This window comes from Cataglyphis hispanica, chromosome 5, assembly GCF_021464435.1.
Source record: "Cataglyphis hispanica isolate Lineage 1 chromosome 5, ULB_Chis1_1.0, whole genome shotgun sequence".
Classification (NCBI taxonomy): Eukaryota; Metazoa; Arthropoda; class Insecta; order Hymenoptera; family Formicidae; genus Cataglyphis; species Cataglyphis hispanica.
Window position 1 is genome coordinate 8,656,315 of NC_065958.1, and position 15,290 is coordinate 8,671,604.

At 32.0% G+C, this 15,290-nt stretch overlaps 4 protein-coding genes across 13 annotated transcripts; 3 read left to right on the top strand and 1 right to left on the bottom strand.

The window, feature by feature from the left end:
* The first annotated feature begins 254 nt into the window (after window positions 1–254).
* LOC126849610 (selenoprotein F) lies at window positions 255–1,285 on the top strand. The gene is made up of 4 exons (XM_050591601.1): window positions 255–450; window positions 646–764; window positions 850–971; window positions 1,065–1,285. Exons 1-4 carry the CDS (start codon window positions 409–411, stop codon window positions 1,244–1,246), a joined length of 465 nt encoding a protein of 154 aa, XP_050447558.1. The 5' UTR covers window positions 255–408; the 3' UTR covers window positions 1,247–1,285.
* A 1,383-nt stretch (window positions 1,286–2,668) lies between these two features.
* Window positions 2,669–11,104, bottom strand: LOC126849602 (zinc finger protein on ecdysone puffs). Of its 3 annotated transcripts, XM_050591576.1 has the most exons (11): window positions 10,990–11,104; window positions 7,261–7,588; window positions 7,034–7,177; window positions 5,851–6,080; window positions 4,839–5,139; window positions 4,600–4,758; window positions 4,265–4,505; window positions 3,957–4,151; window positions 3,675–3,859; window positions 3,093–3,600; window positions 2,669–2,745 (listed from the first exon to the last, which is right to left on the bottom strand). In XM_050591576.1, the coding sequence occupies exons 1-10, from the start codon at window positions 10,992–10,994 to the stop codon at window positions 3,094–3,096; spliced, it is 2,295 nt and encodes a 764-aa protein (XP_050447533.1). In that variant the 5' UTR covers window positions 10,995–11,104; the 3' UTR covers window positions 2,669–2,745; window position 3,093. The 3 variants fall into 3 exon arrangements, with proteins under 3 accessions (XP_050447533.1, XP_050447532.1, XP_050447534.1); XM_050591575.1 differs by having other exon boundaries at window positions 2,669–3,600; XM_050591577.1 differs by lacking the exon at window positions 10,990–11,104 and adding an exon at window positions 8,206–8,372 and having other exon boundaries at window positions 2,669–3,600.
* On the top strand, window positions 8,567–10,471 carry LOC126849607 (mitochondrial ribonuclease P protein 1 homolog). Its single transcript, XM_050591596.1, has 3 exons — window positions 8,567–9,255; window positions 9,370–9,937; window positions 10,049–10,471. The coding sequence occupies exons 1-3, from the start codon at window positions 8,900–8,902 to the stop codon at window positions 10,394–10,396; spliced, it is 1,272 nt and encodes a 423-aa protein (XP_050447553.1). The 5' UTR covers window positions 8,567–8,899; the 3' UTR covers window positions 10,397–10,471.
* Window positions 11,105–11,110: 6 nt separating the features above from the next.
* Window positions 11,111–15,198, top strand: LOC126849605 (protein-L-isoaspartate O-methyltransferase domain-containing protein 1-like). 8 transcript variants are annotated; one of them, XM_050591588.1, is made up of 6 exons: window positions 11,228–11,491; window positions 11,645–11,695; window positions 12,456–12,784; window positions 12,863–12,997; window positions 13,090–13,341; window positions 13,437–15,198. In XM_050591588.1, exons 2-6 carry the CDS (start codon window positions 11,670–11,672, stop codon window positions 14,408–14,410), a joined length of 1,716 nt encoding a protein of 571 aa, XP_050447545.1. In that variant the 5' UTR covers window positions 11,228–11,491; window positions 11,645–11,669; the 3' UTR covers window positions 14,411–15,198. The 8 variants fall into 8 exon arrangements, with proteins under 8 accessions (XP_050447552.1, XP_050447545.1, XP_050447551.1 ...); XM_050591595.1 differs by lacking the exons at window positions 11,228–11,491; window positions 11,645–11,695 and adding an exon at window positions 11,111–11,221; XM_050591594.1 differs by lacking the exon at window positions 11,645–11,695 and having other exon boundaries at window positions 12,414–12,784.
* The last annotated feature ends 92 nt before the right edge of the window (window positions 15,199–15,290 follow it).

Here is a 15,290-nt window from a genome sequence, read left to right on the forward strand (position 1 = left end):
ATCATTTATATTTCTTATGATACCACGGTACACACAATATGTGTGATTCTTTTCTATTTTATTAAATTTCTATATATTCTTCAAACTTCGAGTTTTGATTAGAGTCTCACGTGATCTCGCGCAATCTCACTTGGTCCATTCTTATAAATTATATAGATTGGCAAACTTCCAACAGCGATGCGATAAAACCAATGCAGCCAATTGTAAATGGCTGTCCTTGTTTCACTGTCACTAGTCACCATGTGCGAGACAGCCGTGTTAGTAATTGTAGTCTGGGTATAATAGTTGGAGCTTGAAGTACTTCAATCCAACACGTATCAGTATAAAATATTATCACCTAATTTTTTTCTTTCAATTTTTTAGTTTGTTTCTATAACTAAACACAAGAAACGAGAAGAGCAGCGAAATATGAATTCATTACACATGATTTTATTCTTGTTCACCTTTGTGGTAAGAAACAGGATATAACTTATAACCATATATAACTTTTATATATGGAATACGCTCCAACTTTGAACTTTTCTTTCTAAAATTATTCAGTTTATGTAATTAAAACAACTTTAAATATAGTACAAGAACAAAGATTAAAGTTTTTGCTGTGGCATTTACAAAGAACTGTAATAACATTAATGATATATTTTACAGGTGGATATTATCATTGCAGAATTTACAGCAGATGATTGCAAGATATTGGGGTTTAACAAAGCCAATGTGCTTTGCTCAACTTGTGAACGCTTTAATGATCCTGAATTAGCAAAAATTCTGTATGCATCAAAAAATTATTTTATTAAATTTTTTTATCAGGATTATCCAAAACATAAGTCATATCCTTTCTTTTCATTTTATTAGTGCTACGTGTAAAGAATGTTGTCTGAAAGATAATGACAATGATTTGTCTGGATCGAAGCGTTATCCTAAGGCTGTCCTCGAAGTTTGCACATGCAAATTTGGACAATATCCACAAATACAGGGTATCTGTGTTATTTCTCATTGCTTTTGATAACATAAGAATGTTTGATGCAATATAAAACTTATAAATTGTTAACTTATACATTTTTTTTCAGCCTTCATTAAAAGTGATCGACCAAAGAAATACAAGAATCTCAGCATAAAATATGTAAGAGGCTTAGATCCAATCATTAAGTTATATGATGAGGAAAATAGAATTGAAGATATATTAGATATACATAAATGGGATACAGACTCTGTAGATGAATTTCTATCCACTCATCTTTCTAAGGATTAATAAAATTAGGAAATAAATATATTGCATTAATATATGATATTTCTATTGAATTCTTAATATACTATTCATTTATATATATATATATATATATATATATATATATATATATATATATATATATATATAAAGTTTTTGTAAAGCATCATTGTACATATTTTTAATATATATTAAATCTTCATAAATATTCTATTTAGAAATTTTTTAAAGTTTATTTGTAATACAATTTATGTTGTAGATGCAAAAAAAAAAATATTTTTTGTGAATGTATTATTCTTATATGATAAGAAATGCACAGATCAATTGATCACTTTCTTTTGTCAAGAAAAACATTACTTTTGTATTATTAAAAAAATGATTACAATGGAAACATAAATTATATTAAAGTTGAAAATGTACATGGTGAAAAATAATCATTAGCTACATATAAGAATCCAGAGAAAAATGCAATGCAAATGTGGTAACTCCACAATTTAATTTAACATAAGTTTATGTATCAGTAGCCAATATCCCTTTCCCAGTTTTTCTTCCCCTTATCTTTTTGGATAGAATCTTAAATTCTGAAACAAAATGTCTTGGAGATATGTAAGCAAAGTTGTTTGAGAATATCTGTTGCTATCTCTTTCTTTGTTGTATCAGAGTCTTGACTATATTCTTCAAAACCGACCCAAAATATTCTGCCACATTCAAGTGTTAAACAATATAGAATTCGACACTAATTTGCTTCAAAATTTATTAAGATCCTATCTCAAAAGATTGAAGGCTATGAGGGAAATTAGGAAAGCATACTGACATGTAAGCCTGTGTTAAGTTTTAGACTTCTTATACACATTGCATTTTTCTTTGAATCTCTAGCAAAAAGTTATTTTCCATCCAATACATGTATATTTATCATCCTTAATATGTTTTGATGTATGTTAAATTGAAAAAATAATTAATTCGATAATAATAATTTTTCTAATGTTTCTACAATCTTTCTGTGATATAATAAAAATACCAATGATTCCCTCTCTCTTTTGTATAAATGAAATGTCAATAAATTATTTTTAATATAATATAGACATTCAAAATTTTTGGATTATTGTAAAATATATATTAGCATACAATTTTTGAAAAAAAAAAAAGTGAATTACTAAGAAATAAAGAGGGAGCTTATCTATTATATTCACGAGTATAAAGTGTTTGGGAATTTTTGTAATTCTCTATCATTAGAATCAATTATATCAAAAAAATGATATTGTAGAAATATCGTGAAAATATTTCTGTGATTAAAGTCTAAATTTAAACATTACGTGTACTTCGATTACATATATCATTATATTAAATGTACATTGAATTTCGATATTAATTAATTTTCTCTCATTTACATTAATACAAGATTCTATTTCTTGGTATCGTATACACAAATACATTTTTCTCTAAATATAATTGTAATCACATGCAATATCCAATATATTTCTTCGTTGATACATAATAGTGCCATATCAGAGTGATTTCAATATCTAGGAAAAAAGTAATATATATAATATATATGACTAAAAATTCATACATGTACAAAAATTCTGACATCTCTGACGCGTTTTCTTTTCTGATACGCGATACTAATGAAATAAATCGCTTATAGATACGATCTTATATTATTTTATATTTGTAATTCTATTATATTTGTAAATGTAAGATCATGCGTAATATTACACAGGCATTTCAAGATGCTTCAATAAAAAACATGTTTTATATTTTTGTATCGTTAAAACTTATCTTAACACACAAAACAAATAATTGAAATTTTCTTTTCAACGCATTTTTTTAGCGCGTTTGCTCTCACACGTTTGTTAGTTCATAATATTACCTTATCGCCGGGATCTCCTAGCGCGTGGACCACCACGACCGCGGGCGTATCCACGACCTCTAGATTTTATTTGAGGGCTGTGATTTCGATCTATCTTCTGAATAGACTTTTCATGATCATGCGGATCATGTGCATGTTCTTTTTCATCCGCATCGTCGACCAAATTACCCATTTCCACATCGTTGTCATTATCTATGTCCGCCCACATTTCGTCAACCGGTGTCTTTTTCTCCTGCATATTAGCAGTATTTTCCGCGGTAACCTCTTTTACGTTTTCCCCTGCCTCGCGATTTTCTTCCTCTTCCGATTCGGCGGCGTCGGCTTCTAAAGGATCATACTTTTCCTCTCCATCCGATCTCTTTGGTGCCGTGTTTGCATTATCAGCATTATTCTCCTGTAACTCTTTCGGTTTATCGGTATCTTCATCTTCGTCATGACTAATTTTGCGACGTTTTCGATTTTCGACGTCATCGCTTTCCTCCTTAATTTCAACGGTGTTTTTCTCACTCTACAAACACGATATAACAATGTTCAAAATAAGCTACTTGCACGCGGCGATTCTTTTTATGTTAAGTTGCTTACATCAGTTTGCTCAGTTTCTTTTAACTCTGTAACTGTTGTATTTGATGTTAACAATTTTACTTCTGCTAAGAAGTTTCGATAATGAGTGATGCTGCGTAGATGAGCATTCATATCTTCTGCCAGGAGCATAAATCTTCGGCAACGCTCACAATAAAATCCTTGTACCTCCTTCACCATAGATTTACCTGAGTATTGTAATTTTTTTTTTTTTAATAATACAAGAAACAAAATTAATTTATATAGATTAATATTACAATTTTTTTAATTTTCTATAATCCATACCGATAAAGATTTGATTCTGACGACAATATTTATAAGACGGTACTTTAAATTTCTTTTCATTTATATTTTCAGTAATATCAGTAATATATTCTTGTTCTCCTGAATCTTCTTCTTTTTCGTTCTTTGTGTCATGGCAAACATCTTTTTCTTCATCTTCTGCAGTGCGAACTTCAGCTTCTCCCTTTGCCAATTTTTCTAAAAGATATTTTACTAATTAAAAATTTTATCTTAAAAATTAATTAACCAAATTAATTAACTAAATTAATAAAAACAAACACATTTTTCCTTTCCTATCTTTTTTTCATTACCTTTTTTCTTATTTTTTCGTTGTTCCTCACACTGAACAGCATTTTTCATATGAGCGGGAGTTAAACAATGTTCGTCATATTCTATGCGAGATGGGAATTCTTTTAAACAAGGGAAGCATCGAGGATGCAAAAATGTTTTCAATTGCTGATGTTTCTCACTCTTTCTATGTGTAGATAAAGTTCCATAAAAGTTCAAATCGCACATTGTACAATATTCTCTCACATTGAAATCAACAGAGACCTGTAATTAAAATATTATATATACATATAAACAAAAATATTATTTACTATCAAAAATCTATGTTTAATTTTTCTAGAAGAGATAATTCTCTTACTTTTTTGCCACGCCGTTTCGAGTTATTTAAGCTAAGTTCACGCTGTTCCTCGGCAACTCGCAACTCGTGTCTCATCAGATCGACCTTCAATTTGTACGATTCGTCCAACTTTTCCATCATCAGCTGATGCGCACGTCCGCGTAGATGATTTTCGAAAGACTGTAAAAAAAAATAGAATAATTATAAAACGCAATAAATGATTATACAGATTTGTTCATAATTTTGTTCATAATGCATACAAATCCGTCCCACATATGTTTGTTGCAAATGTGGCAAAACATATGGCTCATTGGAACTTCGGCGTAACGACTCTCAGCGTGTCTGGCCTCCGATTTTTTGCCGGTCGTTTTTGAATTTTCTTTTTCAGGTTTTTCAGATGCCTCTTTCGTCTCCTTTGTCGTGAAATCTTCTGTAGTGACAGGATTTTCTATCTTTATCTCGACATCTTCCATTTTTTCATCTTCTGTTTTCTCAATTTTTATTTCTTCCTTTTCATCCTTCCAATCGCGTTTTTCGCCCTCGGATTCCTCCGTGTCGTCACTATTTATTACAAATAATATATTTTAGAATAAAGCTTCTTACATTCCTGAAAAGATTTTGTAATTTGACAAAAGTTGATCATTTTATATTAAACTCACTGTAAAATTTTAAGTTTTGTTGGAAATTATATAGTTAAATAATTTATAACATTCATGTATACGAAATCTTGCTATAATAAAGAATAAACAAAATTGTATTGATTATATAAAAACATATCAATAAAAAAAATGTAATTCATACATTTTATTAATACATCTTAAATATAAATATGATATTCTATAATATTCTTGCCAAATACAATAGAATAATGTCCGCTAAAGTTTGCTTTAATGAATGTAGAAAGAAGAAATTATGAAAAACAGCACAAAATTTTTAGTGCTCTTATTATTTCTGGATGAAAATATAAGATGAATCACGTCAATAGCATAAGATAAATATATATATATATATATATATATATATATATATATATATATATATATATAAATAAAAGAAAGATATAGAAAAGAGTAAAATTTCTAAAACTGGTACTGTATATAACATATAGATACATTAAGAAACGTATATAAAATATATGTATATATATATATATATATATATATATATATATATATATATATATATATATATATAGGCAAACAGTTTGAAGAGAGACTGAGACTTACTGAAATTTGAAGAAACTATACCAATCACAGGTAATCGGGAGCTTACCTTTTCGGAACAGGCGGTTCTGCTTTTTCGCTATCAGAAGTCTTAACATCCTGCTGTTCCTTTTTGGCAGTCTGATTTTGTTTAGAGGCAGGAATTGGTTTAGAAGATTTATCGTTGCGATGTTGGATTTGGTTTCCGTTCATACGTTGACTGCCAGACTGGGGTGCACGAGATTGTTGTGCGGATGGGCCACGCCGCCCAGCAGGGCCATCTCGGGCTCGATTGCCCATCTATTCAAGTAGTAGAGGTCAACCGACCAAAAGTATCATGAGAAGTATCTGATATAACTGTGATTCTTCTCAAATCGAGACACTGGTTCTAGAAACCACTTTGGGACTTTGAGGGAGAAAACAGTTCTATGGTCGATAAATGGAAGCAGAATGGAGTCGGTAAAATACCAAAACTCTTTCTTCCATTTCTATACCGAATATGAAAGCAAAAAGGGGAAAACCGTTGAGTGCATCCCGATTTCGAATCGAGGATGCATCGTGTGTTAGATACGATCGCAACGATCATAAAGTACGATCATAGTTATAAAAGTAGATATAAATTTTGCCATTAAAAATACTTGAGCAAAACTCGATGAATACTAATAAACGTGAAGACGAAGTTAAATCAAAATCAAGTGAAATATGCATCTTGTATATAATAAGCGATAGTAGTTTTGAATAAAGTGCAACCACATTGATTTTAATATCATATTAGTGGACAGAAGACTCTGGTTACATAGACTATAAAACGGGGCAACATCAGTTTCAAATTCGGTCCTGCAAAAACCTCCCCAGTGAACTTCCATGACTAATAAATTGAGAATTATGTCTGAAAAATCAACACACGTCTTTCAACAGTGCTCTTTTAATGAAATATTTTTGTGGACGATATCTAGGAGTCGTTCAGACAAGGCTGATCCATCAACAAGAATTAGTTTTATCTTAATGATTTCGCCGGCCACGTCTAATCGAATGAGCGATATATCCTATTTAATCGATCGGCGCAAGAAGAGGAATTTGTAATGTGCAGAATAATTAAGACAATTTGTGTCCACGCAAGGAAGCGTGGACTAAAGATTGTCAATTTACAACTCCAGTTTACGATACAGAAGAAGATCGTAAGCAAGTGTTAAAAGAAGTGTCGTAAAATTATGTTTGCTTCTAAAAAATGTCGTGTGCATGAAATCGCTTACCTTATTGTAAGGTTGAGGACGTTGATTCTTTATAGGATGCCGTGCCGGTCGATCGCTAAACCGTCCTGAAGAATAATTTTGTTGATTGGGATAATTCGATCCTGGTCCAGAATAATTATTTCCAAGACTCATGAGGGATGGTACCTACATTAGCGCATAATAATTAGAACAATCCTAAAACACACATAATAAAATAAAATTTCAAAACAGAAACAACATTTTCATACCTGCGGTTGCACCTCTTGCTGACTGCGAAGTAGATTTGTAAGAAGATTACTAGCAATTGCTAGCTGTGCCTGTGGTGATGCCAGAGATAGATTATTATTGGGTGTAGGTAAGATGCCTCTGCCAGGCATCATACCACCTTCCCAAGGGTTCATTCCACCCATACCACTGCCTCCGCTCATTCCTCCACCCATATTATTTCCCATATTATTATTACCCATGTTATTGCCAACTCTGTTACCACTGCCTCCACTACCACCCCGATTGAAATTCCCTCGATTTCCAAAGGAATCTCGTTTCACTCCTCGATTGAACGACATGTTTCTTGTGCTATGGTAAACATTTTAAGATAATTAATTTCATTTTTATTTAAAAATTTATCTATGCAGAACTATAAATATACATAGATCATTAGACAATTTTTATGCAATATAGTTTTATTCATTTACAATCTTCATATGAAAATAATTCTAGTACAACCGATACATATACATATATTTTTTTCATTTAAATAAATCAATCGCTATTCTATTGAAAATTGTTCTGTATTTGAAGGTATTTTAAAATAATGCTTATGTCTCGCTAGAATTAATATATTAGATTTATCTAATAATCCATATTTTTTTTTTAGAAATTTTGGGCTTTTTTCTTTAAATATATTTTTCTTTTTAATGAAAACAAATATCACGAAAAATCCACACGATACCAAAACTCAAAATATTCCACGCACGCACGCACACACAACAATAGTATAATATAATTATACTATTTTATGCCAAATATTCGACATAAAGACAACGTGGCGGATAACGCTTATCCGGAGCGTCTCTAAAATTTGCGAAACCAAATCAGATATTGCTACATACTTATAAAATAAATTGGGACGAAAAGCCCAATTTATTTAAATAATAATTATATATTACAGAAAAAATTTCGAATTTTCTTACCAAATCGATGACACTCAATACAACGTACAGAAAAGTCAACGAGAATAGCAACGAACGCAAATGAACGAACGATTGCAAATGGTGGTTGATGGCGATGGTGAATCTCACGGACTTGAATCTCAAGTTCGTAGTGAATCTCGTTGATTACCATGAACAATAAAATAAGGAAGATAGATATTCGATATGTGCGCATACAACTGATCAAATAAAAAAATTTCTTTTCCCCCTGGACAAAAACATCATTGAGTCCTAAAAAGTACTTATTCCTATTGGATGTTGAAATATTATAATTGAATACGATATAATTCACCATAAATTTTGTCGGACGTAGCGATTGGTTATTAAATAGAGAATTTCTAGAGTCTATCGAAATTTCATGGTTGCGTTGGAGGATTCGAAGAACATACTTATGACGTTTTGGAATGAACGAATTAATCAACCAGAATCAATGAATCACTATATTTTACTATGAATTCAAGTCTTTTATTGGCAGAGACACAATGACATCATTAATCGCTCTGCCTGCTATTTCGAAAATGTCATAAAAATACACCCGTAATATCAGCCTATCCTGTGTTTTCTTACTGGAAAACTCCATCGCACATTATAGGTTAGCAATTTATTCAAGCGGCTTTTTAATATTATCGGTTAACAACAATAACTCTCTTGCGTTACGAAGAATTGCACTTGTAAAATGTACAATTATATGAGATGTTTGATTGTCTTAGTAAAATTTCATAGAAAATTTTTCACACAATCGATCCATGAAAATATTTTATCACGTGTGATCAATTGTCATACGAACACTCATTGGAGTAAACGATTTTATTGTCACGCTACGATTCAAGAGAAAGACAATCGAACAAATATTGCTGTAAAATTACAACAGGAGCTTGACAAATTTCTATCTGTTCCTGAAAATAAGAAAGTCTTTGAAATATTACAATTGGAGGTAGATGTTATGCGACACAATGCTGAAAAAGTTCCTGATGAACTTAATACAAAAGACTGGTTGATGCTGGTAAAAATGACGACCAAGTCACAACGAAAGTAAATATTTTATTTATTTATTTATTTTCTTTTTTTTTGAAAATATTTTTGTAATTTTAAATATGAATAATATTTTGTGATTAAGTTTATATATATTTCTTTAACATTATATAGAAAACATCTCAAGTTTTTGTGGTTAAATCAAAAGACACTGGAAAGTCAAAAAGCGAAAAAAGAATTGAAAAAAATCGAAGCGCTTGCTAAAATGGCAGAAATGAAACAAGAAGATACTGGTGAAATGAAATATGGACTTTCACATAATACATTATTTCTACGTATATATGATACAACCATAAATCGCTATTATAATAATAAATTACTTCAAGCTATGATGTTTGAACCAAAAATTGTGTTTGATTGTGGATATGAAGATAGCATGACTCAACGTGAGATGCACAATTGTGCTAAACAGCTGACCTTGTCTTTTGCCATCAATCGCCTTCATGTGAATCCTATGTCTCTTTACTTTTGTAATATGAAAAACGATGGGTCGCTTTTACAATACTGCAATACCTTCATGCCTAATTTACTGGATGATGATTTTCCAGCGATTATCACATCACAATCTTACTTAGATTTATTTCCAAAGAATCAGCTAGTATATCTTACTCCACATTGTAGAACAGATATGACTGAATATAATCCTGATATGGTGTATATCATTGGTGCAATAGTAGATAAGGTAAGTTGATAAAATATTTTTAATTATTTTACATATACACACACACACACACATACAAGAATATATAAATTATATATATTCTACATTGAGTTAATTTTTATTTATTTATAGCACAATCAACAACCTTTATCTTTGGCAAAAGCTAAGAAAGATGGTATACAGATGGCTAAATTGCCCTTGGAAAAATATCTTCCTTGGGGTTCTGGTTCAACAAAGAGTTTAACGCTCAATCAGATGATAAGTGTATTGTTAGATTTAAAACATACAAAAGATTGGAAAAAAGCATTACAACATATACCAACCAGAAAATTAAGAGAAGCCAGAGAACATATGTTAAAACAAAAAGTGAAAAAATTTTTACACTTTAAAAAGTCAGAAGTTGAAAGATCCAATATTTTGAATTCAACTTCTAAAATTATAACAGATTTTACATTTGCTAGTAGAAAAACAGATAATTGATATAATAATTTATTTTTTAATTATTATACATATTAAGTTACAATCAATTACATCAGAAAAAAGTTTTGTTAATTATTTTCACTCTATTGTATTTATTTCTTTCCCAAAGTTGATTTTAATTTTGAAACTGTTATAATACATTATAATTTAGTCAAAATATTTTACAAATGATTTACAAATATACCAACATTACGTTTGTAAATTAAATTTTTTAATTATTTGAATGATAAATTTATTTTTATAATTGTATTGCGCATGCGCAAAATGTACGCAAGAGTTCTGAATTGCGCATACGCATTACAATTACAAAATAAACTTATTTTGCAAATAATTAAGAAATTTATCAATTCCGTAACATTGGTATATTTGTAAATGACAAACGATGTCGCATCAATTGTAGTTATCACTTATATGAAAATCTTTTTTGTTACTAAAAAATATGGGATAATATCACGATTAAAATAAAATTGTTAATTACCAAAAAAGTAATTTATCACAAATGTTAAAAATAGAATCAATCACAAACAATTTACAAATGAGATACATTTCAAGAAAATTAAAAGTAAGCAAATTTAAAATTTTTATCAATTAGCTTCATATATTAGCTTTCGTGCATCCGTAATTCCTGTCGATCCTCAAGGATTGGCAATTGGCAGGAATAACAGCAACTGGTAACATCGTAACATCCCGTTGACGATTTCGTCCAATGGCGTAGGAGCGTTCATCAATCACTCGATTTGTTATGTAGTATCAGCTGATGGACTTGATGAACCTTTCGCGTTATAAAAACACAAAACCAACCACAGAGTCACGGAGACCGTTCTAGTGCGTTTCACAGCATTACATCGTGGTCGTCGTGTCGTGTCGTGTTGTGTCGTGTCGTGTCGTGTTGTCGTGTCGTATCGTGTCGCATCGTGTCATCAACATAATATGCGAGAAACATTCTCTATCATTAACGAATTAATAGCATCGAGTCTTTTCCGCTTTAACGACTCGTCGACTCCATATTATCGACTGTGAGCGTCATATTGTGCTTCGATTTGTGTGGTAATGCCTGTTATCTAATTTTCTAATTAACGACAACGTGTTGTTACGGTACGTGTTACGAGCATCAGCAATATCGTTGTGTTGGGAAATTACAAAATAAACATACACTGTTAAAAAACATATACTGTTAAAATTCTTATACGCGTTTCCCCACTTTGTTTGTGACTTGATTCATCTACTATTAAAAATCATTATTTGCAGGTTTGCTCGTTTCACTCGTTATTCGATGCGAAAGAGAGGGGCGTTGTTATCGTAAATAAACATAAGTTTATATCTCGTGTGTTTTTTTTCATCGTAGATCACGGGTTTCTTGTTTTATTCGTCATTTTTAAATGGACAAGCCGCGATGTCATGTACTATCACATCGTCAGATCATCGAGAATAATCGAATTAACGATTGAGAAAATTAACAATAAGTTAGATGAACGCAACGACATCGCTTATATATCAGCGTGACTTTCATATTATTCATAATTAATGTTTCATATGTACTTTGATCTAACAAGCTGTTTTTAAAGTCAACTCTACGCGTTGCTGTGTGTGTGTGTGTGTGTGTGTGTGTGCGCGCGCGCGCGCGCGTGCGTGTGTGTGTGTGTGTGTGTGTGGGTTTAATTATATAGTTTTTGAAAAATATATATATCGTAAATATAATTCATTGAATTATTGTTACATAAATCACACAGAATATGTTTGAGTAAAAATCTTGTAATGATCTTGTAACTTGCTGAGCACGCGTTATTTCTATTCAAATTAGAATTTCTGAGTCATTATTTTTTATGAGAAATATATCTCATATAAAAGGCAAGCCTTGGACACAATATCACACAAACATATATAACTTCCTTATTGCAGACTTTGATAATTAAGCATTTTTTATCAATTTCTTATTTTACTATAATAATGGTATTACTTCAAAATCTGGAATCTTGTATTAATTTTTTTCATTTATAAATTATAATTTTTTGCATAGCGACATCGTAATAAATTGACACACTAATTGAATATATCATAGAATTCTTGATACTTCGATAAACATGGGAGGAGCTGTGAGCAGTGGACAGGACAATGATGAATTAGTGGACAATTTAATGGTATCGGGATATATCAGAACAAAGATGGTAGAGCAAGTTTTTAGAGCTGTGGATAGAGCCGATTATGTTCTATCCTTTTGCCGAGAAAGTGCTTACAAGGATCTAGCATGGAAACATGGAAATATACACTTATCAGCTCCCTGTATATACAGCGAAGTATTGGAAGGACTCAGTTTAGAACCAGGCTTAAGTTTCCTAAATCTTGGATCGGGAACTGGCTATCTCAGCACAATGGCAGGATTGATATTACGTAAGAAAGTTGCTATTTTAATGTATGCCTATATATATAATATTAAATATGTGTGATATTTTTTGATATTATTTTTAGAACAACATGGAACAAATCATGGCATCGAATTGCACGAAGATTGTTTAAAATACGCATACGAAAGATTGGAAGAGTTTAAGCAAAAGTCTTTGGCTCTAAATGAGTTTGATTTTTGTGAACCAATATTCGTGCAAGGTAAGATGATTGAACAATAGAAAAGTGAGGCATCATTTATGCATGAACTTGTGTCAAATGTTATATTCATTACATAATAATATATCCAATAGGAAATTGTCTCAGTGTCATACCTGGCAGACAATACGATAGAGTATACTGCGGAGCAGCATGTCCTGAAAGTCATGAAGTATTTATTAAGCAATTTGTACGTATTGGAGGTATATTGGTAATGCCTTACGGAGATCAATTGTTACGCGTAGAAAGAATAGATGAGGATATCTGGACACAGGACACAATGCTTCCTGTATCGTTCGCAACTCTAGTCATACCTCCAGCCTCAGAACACAATTTATTTCATCTACGTATGTAATCTATATGCTTCATAAGCAGATACTTATTATTCATTGTTAATATATGAAAATTATATTTTACACTATATTCGAATTGTATGTTGCAGCGGAATGCAATCCTCTACCTCTGCAAGAGTTATGTCGTGGTAGGATTCGACATTATTTACGTCAAAATATCTGGCGCGAACATCCTGATCTCGAGACCGAGAAGCCTGTAGTACCGGTGCAGCAAAGACAGGCTCTGCAACAACGTACCCTCAGACGTTTCGTAATACCCATCTTCGAGGAATCTGATGAGGCCTTAACCGACGACGAACAAGAAATTGGACGAGCGCGTTTCTTGTTGAATGCGCGTCTCGCTGATGCACATCCTGGAGAAGCTATTACGACGACTTTGCAATTAGTACGAGCCGTAATACAACCGAATCAGAACGATCAGAACGAAGAAAATCAACGAGTTTCGAGCAACGTTAGCGAAGATACTCGAGACGCAGCTGTGACCACGAGTTTTCAGATACGTCAACAAAGGCGAAGATCATCCGTGAGGAATTCAACTTCAAGTACAAGCCCAGATGGCATAAGCGCCGCAGGACACAGTTCCACTACTGTAACTGCGGATATAAACGACAATGAGGAGAACGAAAGAGATGCAGGAAAATCGGCAACCGCGTATTCTAACATGAGTGACAGCGAGAGTGATGCCGAGCAGGAGAACGCTTTCATGCAACGCAAAAAAATCGCGAAACGCGAGAAGACGGATAGCGGTATAGTGGACGATATGAATTTTAGTAATGAGGACGGTAGTTCTAGCTCAAACACCAATCACTCCGATTCCGATATTACGGATACAACGGACACGGGCGATGCGATGGACGTGGAGCTACCAGACACGGCTTACAGCTCTTGTAGAAGTACATACGGCTCTCGCTCCACGTCGAAAGAATTTACCTCCCGCAAAAACGCAACTGTCGTGCACTTTGTAGACAGTAATGCGTTCGCTGTTTACATGAGGGAAAAGATACAACAGTTACCATTGCCTTTTTCAATAAAGCTGTACATGAATTATAATCGTAAGTTATAAGCGCATCACATTATTCTTATTAAAAAAAAAAAAAATATATCACATTTATTACGCAATGATTTTACACTGTTTTTTTTTTCTCTCGTGTATGCATTTCGCGAACTTGTATAATCTATAGCGAGTTCCATCATCCCGAATGATGTTTTTAATACAAATTCCAATCTCGAGCTATTATGTTTTGTGTATCTTACGATGCCACTTAATCGCTACTGATATACCTTATGTCGTTTGCAGATAAGGAATCCTCGACATATGACCTTTTGCCAATATTGAGTTATCCTATTATCACCCCTACACCCCAAATTTTTTTTTTTTTTCATTCTATCGATATTGTTATTTTATTGATATTATATTGATATTATTTGCCTTTATGTAACAAGTAGAAAAACAAAGTGTATATAAAATTAAGATAATTAGGAATAAGATTATTAGAAAAATTTTTTAAGATATCCCAGTTTTTTGAGTTACATATTACTTGATAAACTTTACAAAATAAATCTCGGCGCCAAGATCAAATGCGATGTTTTAAAAAAACGTATCTCAAAATTTTGTCAATTCTGAACTGCCAAGGATATTGAAGAATTGGATATAAAAAAATATGGGAACATATATGATATAAGATTTTTTTTTACCGATTCGAAACGGGAAACAAGCGGGATTGTATAAAGTAACGAAGCTTGAATAAACCACCCGCAGAAAAATCGTAAGCCATATTACGAAAGTTTCGTTTCTTCACACTATTTTTACGATTCAACAAAGGTATATAAATCTTTGAGATGGCGCCAAAATTTGAATTATTTATTGTAAACCTACACCGCGACCTCTTCTCCCTCCTCTCTTCTAAGCAATGATACCACCCCACGCACCGTAGCGTACATAT

Coding starts and splice junctions, on each gene's coding strand:
- LOC126849610 (XM_050591601.1), top strand. CDS start 409: ATGAATTCATTACACATGATTTTATTCTTGTTCACCTTTGTG. Junction 765..849: donor CCTGAATTAGCAAAAATTCT/GTATGCATCAAA, acceptor TCATTTTATTAG/TGCTACGTGTAAAGAATGTT. Junction 972..1,064: donor ACAATATCCACAAATACAGG/GTATCTGTGTTA, acceptor ATTTTTTTTCAG/CCTTCATTAAAAGTGATCGA.
- LOC126849607 (XM_050591596.1), top strand. CDS start 8,900: ATGTACAATTATATGAGATGTTTGATTGTCTTAGTAAAATTTCATAGA. Junction 9,256..9,369: donor ACGACCAAGTCACAACGAAA/GTAAATATTTTA, acceptor AACATTATATAG/AAAACATCTCAAGTTTTTGT. Junction 9,938..10,048: donor TTGGTGCAATAGTAGATAAG/GTAAGTTGATAA, acceptor ATTTATTTATAG/CACAATCAACAACCTTTATC.
- LOC126849602 (XM_050591576.1), bottom strand. Junction 4,759..4,838: donor AACATATGTGGGACGGATTT/GTATGCATTATG, acceptor TTTTTTTTACAG/TCTTTCGAAAATCATCTACG. Junction 3,601..3,674: donor AAGAAACTGAGCAAACTGAT/GTAAGCAACTTA, acceptor TCGTGTTTGTAG/AGTGAGAAAAACACCGTTGA.
- LOC126849605 (XM_050591587.1), top strand. CDS start 11,795: ATGTACTATCACATCGTCAGATCATCGAGAATAATCGAATTAACGATT. Junction 12,785..12,862: donor AATGGCAGGATTGATATTAC/GTAAGAAAGTTG, acceptor TATTATTTTTAG/AACAACATGGAACAAATCAT. Junction 13,342..13,436: donor ACACAATTTATTTCATCTAC/GTATGTAATCTA, acceptor TGTATGTTGCAG/CGGAATGCAATCCTCTACCT.